At 40.2% G+C, this 21,291-nt stretch overlaps 1 protein-coding gene across 2 annotated transcripts in view; it reads right to left on the reverse strand.

Moving 5' to 3' along the window:
* Positions 1-1,765: 1,765 nt before the first annotated feature.
* IFT88 (intraflagellar transport 88) overlaps positions 1,766-21,291 on the reverse strand; it is a 134,894-nt gene continuing 115,368 nt past the window's right edge. For both annotated transcript variants that reach the window (XM_011951333.1, XM_011951334.1), the window contains 3 exons: positions 19,412-19,478; positions 2,395-2,505; positions 1,766-2,150 (listed from right to left, as the gene is read on the reverse strand). In XM_011951333.1, the coding sequence (XP_011806723.1) occupies positions 2,029-2,150; positions 2,395-2,505; positions 19,412-19,478 (300 nt within the window). In that variant the 3' untranslated portion in view covers positions 1,766-2,028. The remainder of the gene's footprint in view (positions 2,151-2,394; positions 2,506-19,411; positions 19,479-21,291) is intronic.

A 21,291-nucleotide genomic window follows, 5' to 3' on the forward strand; every position in this document is an offset into this window, starting at 1 on the left:
TTGGCATCATCTTTTCCTTTCTTCCCCTCACAATCCACATCCAATCCATTAGTAAGTCTCAGCTCCGCCTCCAAATATATGCTGAGTCTGACCAATTCTCACAATTTCTATTGCTAAAAACCTGGTCTCAATTGCTTTCATCTCTTACCCAGGCTACTGCTAGTAGTTTCCACTCTTCCCTTCCATCCCACTTGCCCACTTCATCTTCATGGCGACCAGTGTGATGACTGGTTTCTAAAGGTTAAATGAAAGCACTGAACTCACCTCCCTTGCATGAAACCTTCTAGCAGCTGTTCTATAGTAACTAGGATAAGATCCACACTGTCTTTATAAGGCTGTACATGCTCTGAACCCTGCCTACCTTTTGGATCTCATCTCCTTTCCCTTTCCTGCCTATGTAGCACACCACCCACATTGCTGGATCCCAAACCCTCTCACTCACTGTCACTGTACCTCAATCACCCTGTGACACATCCGGATCATTCATTTTTCAGCGTGCGGCACGTGCTGCTCCTTCTGCTCAGAACCCTGCTTTCTTCTCACCATTCTAATGTTAATACCAAGGCCACCTCTTAGAGTCCCTCCTCTATAATCACTACCTATTGCATTCCTCCATTTTGTTCTCTTAACTGTAATTAACAATATCTAGGGTCCTTTAAAAACATATTTTCTGGCCGGGCATGGTGGCTCACACCTGTAATCCCAGCTTTGGGAGGCCAAGGTGGGTGGATCACGAGGTCAAGAGTTCAAGACCAGCCTGGCCAACATGGTGAAACCCCATCTGACTAAAAATACAACAATTAACCAGGTGTGGTGGTGCGTGCCTGTAATCCCAGCAACTCGGGAGGCTGAGGCAGGAGCATCACTTGAAACCAGGAGGTGAAGGTTGCAGTGAGCTGACATCGTGCCACTGCACTCCTGCCTGGGCAATAGAGTGAGATTCTATCTCAAAAAAACCCCAAACAAACAAAATATATTTTCCATCTTCCCCATCAAAATTTAAGCTTCTTGAGGGCAAGGTATAGTTCTTTTTCACTACTGTATCCCCCAAATCTTAATTAATTCTCTGCACATACTGGATGTTTAGTGTATTTGTTGGATGTCTCATCCATTAGAGTATAACCTACTTTGGGAGCAAGGAATGTGGTCTAGTTTTGGTTTTCCTCCTCCCTTGCATCTAAGACTAGCATGCACATTGCAGAGACAATGGTAAGTAAGATTGAGGGGTCTATTCTCTTTGGTATAGTGTTAAGAGATAAGCTACTTCTTCTGACTTCCTCATCCTTATAGTTCCTCTGGAGACTCTAGACCAGCCAAACACATTGCTAAAGAAAAATGCAGGCAGTCATGCCCCCCACCCCGCTAAGTCACAAATGAGAAAAGCAATCTTAAGAGTTGTTACTGCTCTGTGCTTTTGGTGCACACCCCTGGGCTGAGGTAGAACGGAACTTCTGAAAAGAGCACTAGGGTTATGGTTTGGTATTTAATCCCATTACCCTTTATACTGCTTCCAAAACATAATTTTTTAATAGTGTTTCTAATCCCCACGAGGCAAAGCTTCCAAAGAATTTCCAAACTCCAAGCAATTTAAGTATGAATAGAAATTGTGCTATGTCCACAGAGCGTTTTTCAAGTTGCAAGCCATGAAATCAATGTAGTGACTTCACTACTAGCACTTTGTTTGGATGAAACTATAGAAAATATTAGCATGTACTGCAATAATAAGGGTAAATTTTTATGACTACATACACATATATGTACTAGGTTGTGTTATAAATTTATTTCTTCCTGTGTGCCAATGTTTTCAAAAAGCTAAGGAAGTCACTGGCCTAAAGTATTAGTTTTACCTGTTTTTATTCCTTAAAAGAAAAAACAACTTAAATGCATACTTACAGAATAGAATACACTTATTTAAAGTTTTGACAGTGAAAAAAAATTACAGGTTAGATATTTAATCCAAGGTTTAACATGAGGATGGTCTCATAAGGCAATTTCTTTCCTTTAATAAATAATATATTAAAGTGAATATTACTCTGGAAGCAAATCATCTCCTAATTCTTCATCAGCAAAATCATCCTCATCGATCCGTTTTTTGGCTGCAGTTTTTGGTCTTTCTATTTGAGGGCCAAGCGGGTCCACATAGGAGGCATCTAGGTTTCAAAAGAGATTGTCATGTTAGAGTTATATAAACAAACAAAACAAAATAAACGTGAAACCAGTCAGGCTCGTAATCAAAACGAATAACTCAGAGTGAACAGAAATGGTCTCCCAAGTCATTTTACATTTTATCTGTAAATATCAATTTCTTAAGAATTCCCAGCGACACCTTTTGGCCATCTTACCAGTCTTCTTCAGACCTGCTATGTGTGGAGGAACTGGGTGGGGAGCACTTGCCTATTTCTTTGTTACTGCTACTTTCATAAGGTTCATTTGTCCCAGGTAAAGCTCTGAGTCTGGCACTTAGTCGTTCACCTTTACTACTGGCACTATAGTTCTGGCCACTATCTGAAAACACAAAAATAAAAACACATTTGTTTAATATGTTGAGAAAACATAAAACTACATGATGCATCTTAAAGCATACTTATTTGCCAAGAAACAAGCAGGTTGTTTCATTTGGAAGCCAGCTTGTAATTCTTGTTTTCTGAAATTTAAAAGAAATACCTTGTGGGAATCTATAATACAGATAAAACATCATTTAAGAGTAGTCTGTATATGGGCCGGGCGCGGTGGCTCACGCCTGTAATCCCAGCACTTTGGGAGGCCGAGGCGGGCGGATCACAAGGTCAGAAGATCGAGATCATCCTGGCTAACACGGTGAAACCCTGTCTCTACTAAAAATACAAAAAAATTAGCCGGGCGCGGTGGCGGGCGCCTGTAGTCCCAGCTACTCAGGAGGCTGAGGCAGGAGAATGGCGGGAACCCGGGAGGCGGAGCTTGCAGTGAGCTGAGATCGCGCCACTCACTCCAGCCTGGGCGACAGAGCGAGACTCCGTCTCAAAAAAAAAAAAAAAAAGAGTAGTCTGTGTATGTATTCTTTCAAATGTGTGCTTAGTTATAGGTTTCAATTTTATGGAAGATCTTAAGAGAAAGTAAGAGATCACCCTGACTAGTATAATCTAGCAAAGAACAAAGCACCTGAAGAAAGAACAAATGGGAAGTCACAAGCTCAGATCAACCTCCTGTCATGGCTGGAGAGGGGCCCTAAAACCACATCACATGAAAAACAGCAGAGGAGGCTAGGTAAACTTAACCTAGTGGGTGGAGAACCTAGACCACACAAGCACTTTCTTCAAACATTTGAAGCGTGTTCATAGAGAAGAGGAATAGACTTCCCCTGTATACAGGATAGATTTTGGCTTGATATAATGACGAACCTAAAAAAGAATTATAATTGCCCAAATAGGCAATGGCTGCCTTAGGGAAAAATGTAGTATGTATTACCGAGGATTTTCAGATACAGCTGAACACTAACATGAGTAGGAAATGCTATAGTACTTTTTAACCAGAAATTTCTGTAGTATTTTCTAGAAGAACTACTCCTCTAACCCCCCAGTTTTCCTTTCTTCCCCTTAGAATTCCTAGAGTGATATTTTTTCTATTACGTAAGCCTCACTTTTAATGAGAGCAGTCCACTGATAAACACACTGACCATTTCTTTTTTGAATATACTTTGTATTTTAGTTTACTGATAATGCCTCTGGGAATAAATCAGAACAAGATGGTCTTGAAAATCCCCACATTTTAAGATTGGCCAACTGACCCAAAACAGTAAGTCCTCGCTAAGGTTCTCATCCAAAACTTTACCATTGCCCTTACCACTGATGTTACCGGAAAATAAAACGCTTCAGTGTATGAATATGTCTACACACTTTAGTATATTTTAAATTATTCTGTCCCTCTCTATTTTTTGTTAAAACAAAAGTTAATTTTTTCCATGCAGAAATGTATATGGGTGTCTGTTAAACTGCCTGAGCGAGCTCAGATCAATAAAGTTTGAAAAACATTGCTCTAGGGATATTTCTTTTACTTTGCTTTTTTTTCCTGAATAATGTATATCCTACCTGTCTCCAAGAAAGGTTTAAGATAAGCCACCAAATATATACATAAAAACCATACAGTGATCTTTTAAGAGATGAATGAGTATGTGAGAAGAAAAGTTTGGGTGAGAAACGTAAAACAAAGTTGGGAGGGAGTGGTCCAAACAGGCCTTCTTGCCTTAGGGTTTGCAGTCAAGGAAGGGCACAGGCCCGCACAGTTCTTTGACTCATGGGTACATAAGATATGACAACCAATGTCTTCACAAAAATGTAGGTGTTCCCATTACAGAGATAAGATGGAAATGCCTCACAGAACTGCTCACTGAGGAATACTGTGGAATGTCAGAAACACACCCTCATTAATAAATACAACAACGTTATTTCACTTTTTATATAGATGTAAATTACCAACAAAACCCTGATAGCTCCCTCAGGCACCCCAAACCCTTCTGAAATCCAAATCCAAATTCCTAGCCTGAAAGATTCAAATTTTGTGGAAAAAGCAAACCTTTAAAAAGTAAAATTTGGGGCCAGGTGTGGTGGTTCACGCCTGTAATCCCAGCACTTTGGGAGGCCAAGGTGGACGGATCATGAAGTCAGGAGTGCGAGACCAGCCTGATCAACATGGTGAAACCCCGTCTCTACTAAAAATGCAAAAATTACGCGGGCATGGTGGCACACGCCTATAATCCCAGCTACTCGGGAGGCTGAGGGAGAAGAATCACTTGAGCCTGGGAAGCAGAGGCTGCAGTGAGCTGAGATCATGCCACTGCACTCCAGCCTGGGCTACAGAGTGAGATTCTGTCTCAATAAATAAATAAATAAATAAATAAATAAATAAATAAATAAATAAATAAAAATAAAATAAAGTGCTTATATAAAAAATAAAACTTGGCTGGGCAGAGTGGCATGCACCTATTATCCTAGCTGCTTGTGGGATGAGGTGGGAGGATCACTTGAGCCCAGGTGTTCAATGCTGCAATGAGCTATGACAGCACTACTGCACTCAGTCTGGGTGATACAGCGAGAACCCATCTCTAAAATAAATAATAAGTAAAACCTGACCTCATTTGAAAAATCTCAGTTCTCCAGTTGAAAAACTATAAATGCAATTTTTGAAAGTTTTATTATGAGGACTAGTGTGGGTAATATTCTGAATACTGTGGTTTCATCATTTTCAACTAACTTTCATGGAGTAATAATGTCAAATGATCTTTAACAAAGGTACCAAGGCTACACACTGGGGCAAAAACAGTCTCTTCAACAAGTGGTGCTAGGAAAACCAGCTATTTCTATGCAAAATAATGACATCAGATCCTTACCTCACACCATAAGCAAAAATTTAACTCAACATACATTCAGTAGTTAAATGTAAGATCTGAAATTATAAAACTCCTAGAAGAAAACATAGTGGAAAATTGACATGACAGTAGATTTGGCAATGATTTTTTGGATATGGTATCAAAAGCACACACAAGAAAAGCAAACATAGGCAAATGGTACTACGTTAAACTTAACAATTCCTGTGCAGCAAAGGAAACAACCAACTGGGTGAACAGGCAACCTATAATATTTGCATTCTATATATCCGATAAGCACTTATCCAAAATACATAAATATCCAAAATACATAAATAATTAAAACTAAATCAATCTAAAAATTGGGATCTGAATAGACATTTCTCCAAAGAAGATATACAAATGGCCAACAGGCATATGAAAAGCATATGTTCAACATCACTATTCATCAGGGAACTGCAAACCAAAACCACAGTGACACACAGCCTCACACCAGTTAGGATGACTAGTATTACACACATACACACAAATACCAAAAAACCCTAGAAAATAACAAGTGCTGGTAAGAATGTGGAAAAGTTGTATCTCTCATGCATCCTTAAAGGAAGTGTAAAATGGTGCAGCCGCTATGAAACACAATGGAGGTTCCTCAAAAAAAAAAAAAAAATAGAAATAGTGGTAGTGGTAGTATATGATCCAGCAAATTCCACTTGCAGGTATTTAGCCAAAATAAATGAGAAGAGGATTTCAGTGTCTTCACATCCATATTCACTGCAGTATTATTCACAATAGCCAAAAGATGGAAGCAACCTAATTGTCCATTGATAAATGAATGAATTTTTAAAATGTGGCATATACATACAATGAAATATTATTAACCTTCAAAAACAAGGAAATCCTGTCACACACTACAACATGGTTGAACTATGAGGACTTTACGCTAAGAGAAATAAGCCAGTCACAAAAAGACAAATACTGCATAATTCTACTTACATGAGATATCCAATGTAGCCAAACTCTTAGAAAGTAGAATGGTGGTTGCCAGGAGAGGGGAAAGGGTGAAGAGGGAAGTTGTTCATTGGATACAGAGTTTTAATTTTGCAAGACGAAAAATTTCTAGCGCTCTGTTGCACAACAATGTGCATGTAGCTAATACTCTGTATACACTTAAAAATGGGTTCTTTAAGATGGTAAGTCTTAAGGGTTTCTGACCATCATAAAAAAGGATTTAAAATTTTGCATACCTTTATATTCAACAATTCCACTTTAAAAAATGTTTATTAAGAAAATAAAAAAAATTTTTGGCTGGGCATGGTGGCTCATGCCTGTAATCCCAGCACTTTGGGAGTCTGAGGGGGTGGATCACTTGAGGCCAGGAGTTTGAGACCAGCCTGACCAACATGGCGAAATCCCATCTCTACTAAAAATACAAAAATTAGCCAGGCATGGTGGCACATGCCTGTAATCCCAACTACTTGGGAGGCTGAGGCACAAGAATTTCTTGAACTTGGGAGGTGGAGGTTGCAATGAGCCAAGATCACACCACTGCACTCCAGCCTGGGCAATCGAACGAGACTCTGTCTCAAAAAAAAGAGAAAAAGAAAATCATAAAAATATTTGATGACAGAGGAAGACGTGCATGATATCATGGGAAATGATGGAAACAGGGTACAAGTACACACACATATTCATCTCTGGGTATGTGATTTTGATAACTTTAGTTTCTTCTTCTTCCTATCATTATTATTTTATTTTATTCTGGAGATGGGATCTTGCTATGTTACCCAGGCTGGAGTGCAGTGGCTATTTACAGGAACAATCAGTACACTGCAGCTCTTGGTCCCATGATTCTCTCACTTCAGCCTCACAAGTAGAGTGCACCACTGTAAATGGCTCCTGTTAATTATTTCTGTAATTTAGTTACCAATTATTTTTGTCTGGCAGTTTTCATCTTCCACAATAAATAGTATCCATTTTGGGGGCAGTATTTTAATCTCAAAAAATTTTATCTGAATCTATTCAGTCCTAGAGTTCAGACATCTGTAGTCTCACTTTTAAAATATATTCTTTATCTGATAATTACAATATTTGTAGTCTTTGAAGACTGGACTCTACAGTTTCTGTTGTTGCTTACTCTTAGTGGCTTATTTCCTCATGCGTGCCTACTTTTTCTTAACTGTAGGTTCTTATTCTTTGAAACTTAAAGTAAATTCCTTCAAGGAGGATTTAAGTTTATTTCTTGTAGGCATCTTGTAGCCTCACCAACTCCAGTCCCCTTGAAACCAAGTTTTCAGCTTGGTGTTCTTGAGAACACACAGATATAACATGTACTCCAGCTCCTAAACTATGTGAGTGAAGGCTTATGGTTAGGAATTATCAAAAGAGCTCTTCTTGTTTTCTACATTAGAACCAAGGTGAAAATCCATCATCTGTAAGGTGGCCTCTTTTCTTTTCTTTTTTTTTTTTTGAGACGGAGTTTCACTCTTGTTGCCCAGGCTGGAGTGCAATGGCGTGATCTCGCCTCACCGCAACCTCCGCATCCCGAGTTCAAGCGATTCTCCTGCCTCAGCCTCTCGAGTAGCTGTGATTACAGGCATGCACCACCATGCCTGGGTAATTTTTTTTTTTTTGTATTTTTAGTAGAAACGGGGTTTCACCATGTTAGCCAGGCTGGTCTCAAACTCCTGACCACAGGTGATCCGCCTGCCTCGGCCTCCCAAAGGGCTGGGATTACAGGCGTGAACCATCGTGCCAGGCCAGGGTGGCCTCTTTTCTACTTGACCTACTGAAAGTATTGCCAGTGAGAAGTCCTAGCTTTGTGACAGGAATTCTTTGATCTGACCTCTGCTCTGGCCTTTTCGAGGCCCCAGGCCCTATCTCTTGGTCCCCATGAGTGTCTATAATCTGAGGCTCTCGATCATGAGGGATTAGCTAGGCAAATGCCAGTTCCTGCACTTGCTTTACTCTTTTGGATTTAAACTTTCTAGACCTTTTTGGCCTCCAAAGAATTTCCTTCTTTCCTTCCAACTCGGTCATGCATTTTTAAAGGCTTTTTTCATTTTATTTTCTTTTTTCCTCCTCCTTCTTCTTTTCTTTTCTTTAACATTCAACATACCACTTTTAGGAGAGCTATACTTGGAGTTTTCCTGAATATTTAGACTATCTTACCATCAGACACAGATGTCTGTAATAATTTTATAGTCAGTAGAAACACGCAAAAATGTCATTTAAAAGGCTAAGTCTAACCCCTTTATTTTTCAGATGAGAAAAGAGGCTTAGGATAGTGAAGCAAAGTGACTTGTACAAGAGTGCATAGTTAGTGACAAGATCAGCACCAAAACCCAGCCTTCCTGCCAGCCTGGTCCTTGCCTGTTAGACAAATAGTGCCTCTTTAGCAAACGATCCGTGTAAAGTGTGGCACCTGGGCCTCATTCATATTCAGATTCCAAGCATATGCTATTCCCAGCTCAGCAGTTTGGCTCGCCCCACAAAATGTGGCTGTCTCAATAATGACAGTTAAGCATTTAAAGGAAACTCACAATCTCTTTTCACCACCCTGTATTTCAGACCCTTCTGCTGGCCCCAGAACAACCTGACCCCCTCCTTGCCTTATTAAGCAAGTCTGCAAAAAAATCTTTACACATTTCTACTTGGTGGCCCTCTACATTCTGACTTGACCAATGTTTTTACAAGGCAATGCATACTAAGAAGATGACCTATTTGTAACATTTTAGAGTGATGTAGTTTTAAAATATGAAGGTTTTTTTTTTTTTTTTTTGTAAGAAAGTGACTTTTAAGCCGGGTGTGGTGGCCTGAGCCTGTAATCTCAGCTACTCAGGAGGCTGAGGCAGGAGGAGAATTTGAGGCCAGGAGTTCAAGAAAGTGAGTCTTATAAAAGGCTCTATTCACAGAATAAATTAAGTAAGGTTAAGGGGCTAACTACATAAACTTTGGTGAAAATTTCTCTCCAAATAAACATGAATTGTTTCCAAGGAAAGGCAGTCTTTACTCATTTAGAAGGAATATGGTTATGAGCATGAAAATAATTTATAGCAGTAATAAACTGAAGATAGAAAAAATACAGAGAAGATGAAAATCAATGCCCTTCATTTTTGCTAATTTTCTAAACAGGTTATGGCAGAGATTTTTATCATACTTAAATTCAATGATTTTGTGAAACTGAGTACATAGTACATTTATGTAAGTAGTGAAAATAAGAAAAAATGTATCAATTTCTTTATCTTTAACACCACCGATGCTATTTTAAATTCTGATGAGTGTTAACTGTGCTCCTGCTCAGTACCTTACGCTGTTCACACCCAGCAGAGGCAAAAGGAGACGCAGCCACTGCCTTCAGGAACTTTACAGTCTGTGGGTGACTTTTACCTTAAGCATTCACTAGAAATAATTTCCATGATGTCATACCTATAACATGTTTTAAAGATCCAATAAAAGTACTTGCCTTTCCTGCATTTTTCTTATTTTGTTGATTTCTGTATGAACATTATTTTGTTTAGAGAAAAGTAAAAAGGAAACTACATTATGTGATTATTATTAGTCACTGCACTCCAGCTGCAAATAAGATTGTCTCTCGGAAGGTATATCATCTCTTAAAGCTGTTATGTTAAGTGATCTAAGTCTATGGAGCTCCCAATGGCAACAGCATCCCCCTTAAAGATGAGCCAAGGAAGCGCGATGTGGGATATCACCGCAGTGGGGAAAAAGGGGCCTGTAATAACTGCTGCAGGGTGACACAACCGTGGAGAACATAATTCAACTGGGAATTATTTCCAGTTGAACATTTAGTTTATTCCCAATGTTTCTACTGTAAATAATGTGATCAGTATGTATGTACATAATTATTTCTTTAAAGTAAGTTCCTATCAAAGGGTATGGGCATTTTAATTAATTAATTAATTTTTTGAGATGGAGTTTTGTTCTGTCTCCCAGGCTGGAATGCAGTGACGCAATCTCCGCTCACTGCGACCTCCACCTCCCGGGTTCAAATGATTCGCCTGCTTCAGCCTCCTGAGTAGCTGGAACTACAAGTGTGTGCCACCACACCCTGCTAATTTTTGTATTTTTAGTAGAGACAGGGTCTCACCAAGTTGGTTAGGCTGGTCTCGAACTCCTGACTTTAAGTGATCTGCCTGCCTTGGCCTCCCACAGTGCTGGGCTTACAGGCATAAGCCACCGCACGCGGCTGCGTATGGGCATTTTAAAGGGCTTGATGAATATTTCCAAACATTCCCAGCAGGGTGTGCCACTTAGAACTCTCCCCAGCAGAATTTAGTTAATAAAGAGTGCTCATCTCATCTCATCCTTGCTATCCTTGGGAATTACCTTTTAAAAAAATTCATTGCTAATTTTATAGGTTAGTTTGTGTTGGTAGCAAGCCCTAACCCTGTCATAAACAGGCCTGAAAGAAACTGGCCATAAACAAGATTTCTGAGCAATGTGACATGCTCGTGATGACTATCACACACACTGCTAGAAGCTGTTGGTTTACTGGAGCAGGGCAAGGAAAACCTGGCCCCCGCCCTGAGCAGAAAACTGCTCAAACCACAAACAATAGCAGGAGCGGCCTGTGCTTTAACATGTTTTTGCTGCAGATAATCAGCCAGGGCCTGTTTCTCTGCTCCTTGCTAAAAATGCTGTGTTTCCTATAAGGAATGCTTTTAGCTAATCTATAACCTATAGAAGCAACGCTTAGCACTGGCTTACTGTCAATAATATGTGGGTCAGACTCTGTTCGTGGCTCTCAGCTGTGAAGGCTGTCAGCCCCCTGATCCCACTCTGAACTCTATTTCTGTGTCTGAGTCTTTAATTCCTCCAGTGCTGCTGGGTTAGGGTCTCCATGACCGAGCTGGTCTTGGCAAGTTTGCACTGTTTTAGTTATTGGTGAGGCTGTATATTTTACCACCATGTGTGAGAGAATAGTTTATATCCTCTTCTCTACCTCCCTGCAACTCATTCACTTCTTAAATCATTAGAGTCTGACTTTTGCCTGTAACAGTGCACTGAGACTGCTTTCTTTAGGGCTATCAACACAGTCTTAGTTGAAAAATCTAACGGCCTTCTGTAGTCTTTAAGGCCCAATTAATCAATACATATGTAATCATTTTTCAACATTCCCCTTCCCTTAAGCTAGGAAGTCTATCAATTGCCCCATTAGTTTCTTATTTTTTGAAAGTACTATCTAAAATGAAACTTCCTAAAAAATTCTGCCCATTTCCTTGAATGTGTGATGAATATAGTGGTTCTAACTTTTTCAAATCTCTTCTTAAATAACTCTCTTTTGGTGAGCTATAAATTGACTTCATTATCCATTAGACACTTTGTAAAAGTTTTTTATCTGTTTCTTCTACTTTTAAGAAGATGATATTCAATTTAGCCTCTATTAAGAAGCAATAATTAAGATCTATTTTCACTCCTTAAGTATGAGGAAATGTTTGTTTATATCTAGAAATACTGAAGAGCATCAGACAATCCCTTTGGGACCTTTAGCAGGACTTTACTGTCCAATTTACTTGGGGGCTCTGTAATCTGACTTGGCAATGACCTGTCCTCTTATTACCAGGAAGCTGGTCTTCCTTTGCTCCTGTTCGTTTCCAAAGTTAAGAGGCACTGCACCACAGCTAGGGATCCAAAGTGCTCTCCCAACCCACAGTCCAAGAAAGTAATGACCTCATCAGCTCAGATGACATAATACTCAGATAATTTTACATAGATTGGACCTAGCCTTACTCTGAGAATTTCAGCTCATTCTTACATTGTTACAGTTGCAATTGTTTGATTTCACCCCTCACCCCCTACTTCTATTGATCCAATTACATGATTACCCAACAAAACCTAACAGGAATATACTAAAATTGTAAAAATGAACCCTGATAGCTCCTGTATGGGCAATACTCAAGTGAGGAGAGGGAGACTGTGGAGGGACTCAGTGAAGATGTAAGCAAAGGAGGTAACATTATATATTTGTTATATGTGGCAACTTAAATACTTAACACCTAGCATATAAAGAGGATATGAGAGGTGAAGCTGGAAGAATGTTGGTATTTACTGAGTACTTATTATGGATAGAAAACGTGAGAAATGCTTATCTGTTGATAAGACAGCAGAAAGGTAGGAAGGGAAAGAGGGTAAAAAAGAACTCATAAAATGTGTGTTTGTATGTATGTGCACACACATGTATATATAAAATACACGTGTATATATTTTACAGATAGGGTATATGCTTGCATACATATGTGTGTATGCGCATATATGTATGTATGTGCATATATATTTTGTAAAAGTTTTGGATTAAATTTCCTGTGCTTTTTGTAACTTGCCTCTGAAGGCAATTACAAAAAAGGAATTTCACGAATGTTTTGATTAACAGCAGCATTACTGGAGTAAATATTCAGCTTTCCAAATTGGTAACTTCAAGAACCAACATTTAGTTTTATTTATAAAAGCACTAGTATTTTTGTTTAAAAAAAAATTAAACTCAACAGTGAGACAGGTGACACTTGGTTACACTGCATGGATAAACATGACCCTCTCTTGTTAGGGAGACACTGAGGCTCTCACACTCAGAGGTCACACACTGGCAGTGGTGAGAACATGGGCGCTGGCAGAGCAGTGGACACTGGTATTCCAGGCCCCGTCCATGCAGTCTTGTCAGATGGGAGTCACAGTAGCCATGCTCACCCTTGCACGTGCTTGCCCTTATCAGGAGTTTCTCTAAGAGCTTTCCACACCAGCCCATTTCCTCCTCTCAGCAACCCTATCAGGAAGGTCCTGTTTTCACTCTCATCTGACTGATGAGGAAACGGTGACAAAGAGATTTAAGTAACTTGTTCACATAAGATGTGGTGAGTTCAGGAAGGGGGTCCATGGATGTTGAATGAATGCCAGGAATGGGGATTAATGGCAAGGACCGAAAACTTAGGGCAACAAGCTAAAGGCGAGAGGAAAGGAGCATGTTCTGCTGAAGACACAAAGTCTCATCATATGCTCTGTGATGTGTGTTGACATAGTAAGGTGCGTGAGTTGTAAACAACTGAGGTGGTTTTAAGAAAAGAATTTCACGGATACAGACGCTTCCTGTTCAAGCTGTATACCAGGGTGAAATGGCTTCAAGCAGTGCTTTGATCCAAAGGATAATTCCCATGCCCCACCTGTCATTACCAAAAATATTCATGGAGATTTTGGCTTAGAGCAGGGATTAGCAAACTACAGTGTGTAGGCTGAATCTGGCCCACCTTGTTTTTGTCTATCCAGCAAGCTGATGATTTGTACATTTTGAAATGGTTAGGCACTTTGACACTGTTGGTGGGACTGTAAACTAGTTCAACCATTGTGGAAGACAGTGTGGCGATTCCTCAAGGATCTAGAACTAGAAATACCATTTGACCCAGCCATCCCATTAATATACCCAAAGGATTATAAGTCATGCTGCTATAAAGACACACGCACACGTATGTTTACTGCGGCACTATTCACAACAGCAAAGACTTGGAACCAACCCAAATGTCCATCTGTGACAGACTGGATTAAGAAAATGTGGCACATATACACCATGGAATACTATGCAGCCATAAAAAAGGATGAGTTCATGTCCTTTGTAGGGACATGGATGAAGCTGGAAAACATCATTCTCAGCAAACTATCGCAAGGACAGAAAACCAAACACTGCATGTTCTCACTCATAGGTGGGAATTGAACAATGAGAACACTTGGACATAGGAAGGGGAACATCACACACCAGGGCCTGTTGTGGGGTGGGGGGAGGGATAGCATTAGGAGATATACCTAATGTAAATGATGAGTTAACGGGTGCAGCACACCAACATGGCACATGCATACATATGTAACAAACCTGCACGTTGTGCACATGTACCCTAGAACTTAAAGTATAATTAAAAAAAAAAGAAAAAAAAGAAAACGGTTAGGAAGAAAAGCAAATAACATTTTGTGACATATAAAACTTATATAACATTCTAACTTCAGTGCCAATAATTAAGTTTTATAGAACACTATCACATTTATTCACTTATACACTGTGTACAGCTGCTTTCAATACACAACAGCACAGTGGAATATTCTCGGCAAATGAGACTTGGCCTGCAAGCCTAAACTATTTACTCTCTGGCCCTTTAGAGAAAAAGTCTGCATACCCCAAATTACTAAGAATTACTGTATCAGAACACAGGGGACACACTGGCAAATTACACCAGCTGGGTATACTGGCATAGGCAAACTTCTTCTGGAACTGTAACACTGAGACTACTTTGGTGCTCTGGTGCTGTTCACTATCTTCTAATACTTATTATTCATGTAGATGCCTTTGTGGTACATACCGTATACAAAGTAGGCTGGATACTTGGGTATCCTGCAAAACTATGGTCTAGATTTATGGGGTGAAGAGACACGCAAGTTGGGACTGAGGCTGACAGGCATGATCCTTAGAGAAATGACAGCACCCACCCCCCAGTCTCTCAAGACTCCCTCCCCGCATAGATGCCCAGCAATTCCTCCTGTAATTGGCTGAGTTGTGTCAGTCTGTCCTCTACATTTAGGCCTATGCACCTCCTCAGAGCGTACGCTCCTCGTCTCGTTCTCCCTGATGGGCACTGAGCATGACTTGTTCATTCTCGGCTTGTGACACCATCAAGGCCCAGCAAAACTGTGGAAAGGTGTTAATTAGCCACGTTCAACCTTGGGACTAGAATATTAAAATATAACTTCAGTTTGTTTTTTAAATAAAATATGTTTACCATGTACTTTATAAAAGGTACCATGAAGTGAATTTCTGTTCACTGAGTCTTATCCTGATTTTCATTATAAAATTATTTTCAGTCTAAAATTGATAAGATTTTCATTGGAAAAGTTTATATCCAAGACATAAAAATCAAACTAAAAATGCAGCAAGCCATTAAAAATCACACAGGGTAAACCAAAAAGCACTTTAAAAATGAAAGCTTAATAACACCACACTCAAAATACATCATAAAATGTCACTATCATGCAGAAATAGAAAATGCCATCCACAATCATTAAAAAGTCAGGAAACAACAGGTGCTGGAGAGGATGTGCAGAAATAGGAACACTTTGACACTGTTGGTGGGACTGTAAATTAGTTCAACCATTGTGGAAGACAGTGTGGCGATTCCTCAAGGATCTAGAACTAGAAATACCATTTGACCCAGCCATCCCATTACCGGGTATATACCCAAAGGATTATAAATCATGCTGCTATAAAGACACATGCACACGTATGTTTATTGCGGCACTATTCACAATAGCAAAGACTTGGAATCAACCCAAACGTCCATCAATGACAGACTGGATTAAGGAAATGTGGCACATATACACCATGGAATACTATGCAGCCATAAAAAAGGATGAGTTCATGTCCTTTGTAGGGACATGGATGAAGCTGGAAAACATCATTCTCAGCAAACTATCGCAAGGACAGAAAATCAAACACTGCATGTTCTCACTCATAGGTGGGAAGTGAACAATGAGATCACTTGGACACAGGAAGGGGAACACCACACATCCAGGCCTGTCCTGGGGTGGGGGGACGGGGGAGGGATAGCATTAGGAGATATACCCAATGTAAATGACGAGTTAATGGGTGCAGCACACCAACATGGCTCATGTATACATACGTAACAAACCTGCATGTTGTGCACATGTACCCTAGAACTGAAAAGTATAATAATAATAAAAAAAAGAAAATGCCACCCAAGAAGGAATTCCTGTGTCTTGAGGACAGCTACACGTGAGAAGCAGATGTGCTCTGTCAATTTCTCGACCTTTAACAAAATTCAACCACAACAGGCAGAATATAGTTACTCCCCTCATCAGTTTATCTGCAGAGAATATAAATACTGTTAGCTATCAAGACTTTGAAATAAAAAGGAAGGAGAAAGGGAGAGAAGCCTCATAGCCTGGGTTCATTCCGACTTCACAGCCAGGGCCAGCCTTGGAGTGTGGCCTGTGCTGAGAACTGGAGAAGGGGGACAGAAAACACGATTCCTGCAAAAGTGTCAGGGTAGAACCAGCTCAGCCACAGAAAGCAACATTCAAACTGGGCTCCAGGATGAAATGAAAAAGTCTGGGATGATGTATAACTCAAGATGTCAGAAAATAAGGAACGAAAAGGCAAATGATGGGGGAAAGCATCCCAGGAAGGGACTGATGAGTGCTTTCAATTTGTGCCAGAAGAACCTAGTAACATGCAATCCTGCTTGTAAAATTCCATGAGAGCACAGAGTTTGTACGCTGAAAGTCCCTCATGTGAGAATAAAGCTTATTTGTGCACTAGAACTGACTATTTGTGTTGGACTGAAATGGACTAGAAGAAACGACAATAGATGAAAAAAGAAAAAGCAGCAGTGGGAGGCCAGGACCAGAAGGGGACTCTTCAACAGGGAGGCCCCTCTTTTCCTGCACACAGGTTATCAGATCTGGGGTGGTCCTACCTCTCTTCATTGTCAGTCCCTTGTTTCCTGACTGTGGAGGAGTGGGTAAAGCCCTCTCTGTGCTCTGATGCCTGCATGACTGAAAGAAGGCTATGGGAAAGGTCACCAGGGAGGCTGGGTAATTCTCCATGTCAAAGGATCTGGACCTGTGGTGGCCTGAGGCACACTGATCAATCTGTTTCCGAGAGGCAGCTGTCAGTCTTCCTGGGGTTACTTTCTCGGGGATGGGACCCTGGACACTGTCCCCTGGGCTCTAGGGAAGCACCACACCATTCAGCAGTTTTTCGGCCGTGCTATCACATCTCATTAGAAGGTCCTGATGTGTCTGAGGCAGATTTTCAAAGTGATGACAACTGGGAAACTAAGGTTTCAGTTAAGGGGAGAGATTTTATAAACTTACGAATTACCAGGGAAGGCTCAGAGAACTTAACATAAGTTTGTTGATGTTTAGAAGGAACTGGTTGGTTATTCTGAACTTATGATTTTCAGAGAGATGCAGAATCCTTAGGGGATGGTGAATCTGGCCCTAGAATTTTAATACTTAATACTTCCTTAGGGGTTACTCAAGACAATTATTCCTTAAAGGGACAGTTATTTCCAAGAGAGCTCATATCATGTACTTCCTGCTTCCTAAGAGCAAGGATGAACAAGCAGCACTGTGCTAGTCTGGGGAGCTGTCTAGAGTTGCTTTTGACTGCTGCACAATGCCTAGTCTGTGGACTTCTTGGCTGTTAAGAACATTTTTGGTACACATCCATGATCCCTCATCTACAATTCCAAATTCCAAAGAGCTCTGAAAGCCAACTTCTCAGGTGGCAATACATAAACTTCTTGGGTATAGAACGTGACTTGATTTGAGGCTATTTATAGTCTTTCTTTATCCTCGGTGTGAATATTCATGGTTCACTGAATTAGTATGTCTGAGGTGCTCTCCTTGGGTAGTATGTGATACGTGGCTAATACATCATCTTGCTTTCTAAACTCCAAAAGGTTCTGAATTTCACAACACACCTGGCCCCAGGGGTTTTGGGAAAGGAGCTGTGGGCTTATGGCTGTCTCTGGTTTAAGAAGAATTGCTGGGCCAGATCTCTCTGACTAAATCCACCTCCAGATAGTCACACAGATCCATTAAAGTGGAGTGTGCGAGACATCTGCGGCTAGGGAAGAGCAAGGAGACAGGAGTATCCACCAGGACCATGGTGACTAAAGAAGTGGAAGTGGCTACTCTTTGATGTGACAGACTGCCTTTGCTACTCTTGAGACTTGGGCTCAATGCTGCTTTTACTGATTTCTCCAGCTCTGGGTAACGGCTCCTGAAGGTAAACAGGCAAGCACCATGAGGTTTAGCTGGAGACGCTGGACTGATTCTTGGGGAATCAAGTGGCCTGGCTAGAACCCGATGCCACTTATGCCTGTAACTGCCTACTAAGTTATAAATTGAATTTGACTGCAGTTGGGACGAAGACTCCTTGCATTTCAAAGCACAGCTCTGAATTCAACGAGTCTTCGTCCCAACTGCAGTTTCTATCCCTAGGAAAATTTGAAAACTCATGTACATTTCTCTACCATGGCAGCATCCACAGCACCATTAGAAGCCGTGTGTCTTTCCAACTGGATTCTAACTTCTTTGAGCGTGGGGACCACGTCTTAATGGTTCCCAGGTCCTTGGCTCTTAGCACGGTGTTTGCCTCGTAGTGTGCATCCAATACACACCGTGAATGGACGAAAGGCCTGCCTAATTAAGAGCTACATTGGTCTTTGTCCTGACTCCTACATCACAGACCGATATGACAGAATGCAGCTGGATAGTGACATGGAGCTGGCTCATATATGCATGAGAGTGCTGAGTATGGAAAGGAGAGAATGTAGGTGTATTTACAGACCCCAATTCGACATTTATTTTTAAAATTAGCTTCTTTAAAATCACCAAATTTCTACTAGGTTTAACTTACACTGCCTGCCTGAAGTAGAGAAAGAAAGTAGATTGTTGATGGGAAGAAGGGATGGAAAACTCAATAAAATGTCTTATTATGTAATGATGTCACAAGGAGTAAAATAATTTTAGAGATGCAAAGAACTTCAGAAATCACCAAAAGCCTATAGCATATATGTGGTGGGTCCAAAGACATATATACACTGTCCCAATCAAGAGTGGGACTCACACTATGTCTCCTAATCCTAGCGTGTCACTAATTCTACACGACAAGACTGAGGGCTGCCCGCATTCGATAAGACCATCCTTCTTCTCATGGCACTTCCTTCCAATGGAAATTTTAAAAACGTAACACAGCAAAACCTCCTAAGTACGCCCATCTATGATCATCTATCCAACCTGACAGAAGAATAAATGAAAAACTTGTTTATTAATCAATTAGCAAAAACAAGCATGGTTATTTAAGAAAATCTGCTAGCATTTACAAATACTCATTTACATATCAGACTGCTTACCAAATTAATTAATGTGAGGTTTTACTGTGTACAAAACAAACCGACAGACACATAAGAATACTTCAGATTATTGTGAGATATTTCTAGAAGCCCACATACTAGAAATGTGGAAACCCAGTTTTTCAGGGAAAGAGAAAACACTTACCACCGCTAGCACTTCCTTCTCTTTTGCCACAGGAGCCCCCACTGCCATCTCTGCCTGACTTTATGCGCTAGAGCAATGAGAAGACAAGTTTAAAAGAGTAAGTGATATTCCTTCAAAGTTGAATATAGATTTTAAAATTAACATTACTACATAACCTTAGGACTTTTAAAATTAACATTACTACATAACCCTTGGGACTAACACATCACACCTGAGAGCTGATTCTATAGAAAAAAAAAACGCCTGAGTTGTTTTGTAAGTGGAGGGTTCAAGCCTTCCCCTCTAAGGCTCTTGAGAAAACTCGGATAGCACTTTAATTCAAAAGTGCAGCGTAACCTTGGCTTGCACAAACAACTCAAAACCAAACAGTATTTTCTGGATGTGAATGTTCAGGGCTTAACCACGATCTTTAGTTTAAGGGAGAGATGGGTGAGGAGGGGAAGGGAATCTACAAAAGGGCCATTTCCTGCTATATACAATGTTGTAGTCCTCATATACAATGGTTAGACCTGAACTATTTGAGGAAAAAAAAAAAAAAAGAAAAGTAAGCTGAATTTTGAAATTCAATTTATAAAATAAAAGTATGATTAAAACCTCACAAAATACACCTAAGATCTATCCAAGAGTCTACTTTCCTAGATACAGACCTGCCTTCAAAGCCTAAGAAGCATGTCCACACTGTGGCATTGTTAGGTTTCTTTCTACATTTGATAATTCTTTTGTGTTTTGCCTAAGTATTAGAATTTCTGTATTAACACTGAATCTGCCTCAAGTCACACCATCAAATTTTCATATGTATAATGGTTCATTTATACAGCTATAGGATGATTAGTGAACAGAGACAGATGGCTTTTTATATTTATAATTGAATTAAACTTCTGAACATAGGTGGATATTTTATTTAGATCTTCAATAACATAATAAATAAACATAATTTCGTATTTAATTCAAAGGACAAATTATTTAACTCCTTAACCCTGACAACTTCCCAAATATTTATAAATTATCAGGTCATGGATAAAGTTATTGTCTGTGGTCTGCTAGGAAGAAAGAAATTCTTTTCAATAATTTAACTCATTTCTGTAAGATGAAATACTCTCTTAAAACTCAGGACTTCCAAATGTTACATAAACATATCCGATTTTTTTTCCATTGAAAGGAAAACCACTTCCCTTGAAATCCCATCTTTCTCCTTGCCTTCATAGACAAAAGAAAATCTTAAAAAGATGTAGCAAAGTAAGAATTTAAACATCAATAATCTGACTTTATTTCAAAACTTGATTTTCATCCATCCACAGATGGATCATCGCCAGCATATCAAAAAGACCTCTAAATGCTGAAAATAGGCCAGGTGCGGTGGCTCACGCCTGTAATCTCAGCACTTTGGGAAGCCGAGGAGGGTGGATCACCTGAGGTCAGGAGTTCAAGACCAGCCTGGTCAACATGGCAAAACCCGGTCTCTACTAAAAATACAAAAATTAGCCGGGTGTGGTGGCAGGCACCTGTAATCCCAGCTACTCTGGAGGCTGAGGCAGAAGAATTGCTTGAACCTGGGAGGTGGGGGTTGCAGTGAGCCGAGATCACACTATTGTACACCAGACTGGGGGATGTAGAGGGACTCCGTCTCAAAAAAAAAAAAAAAAAAAAAAGGATAAAAAAAAGGCAATAATGTGATCATGTTCACTTGCAATGCTGCAGTGCTTAGCAAGCCCAGAGGATATTAATTACTCAGCATGCTTTAAAAAAGCTGAAAATAAATTCATCAAGACAAATGTCCACATAGCGCCGGGCGCGGTGGCTCAAGCCTGTAATCCCAGCACTTCGGGAGGCCGAGACGGGCGGATCACGAGGTCAGGAGATCGAGACCATCCTGGTCTACA

This window comes from Colobus angolensis, unplaced genomic scaffold, assembly GCF_000951035.1.
Source record: "Colobus angolensis palliatus isolate OR3802 unplaced genomic scaffold, Cang.pa_1.0 Scaffold318, whole genome shotgun sequence".
Lineage (NCBI taxonomy): Eukaryota > Metazoa > Chordata > Mammalia > Primates > Cercopithecidae > Colobus > Colobus angolensis.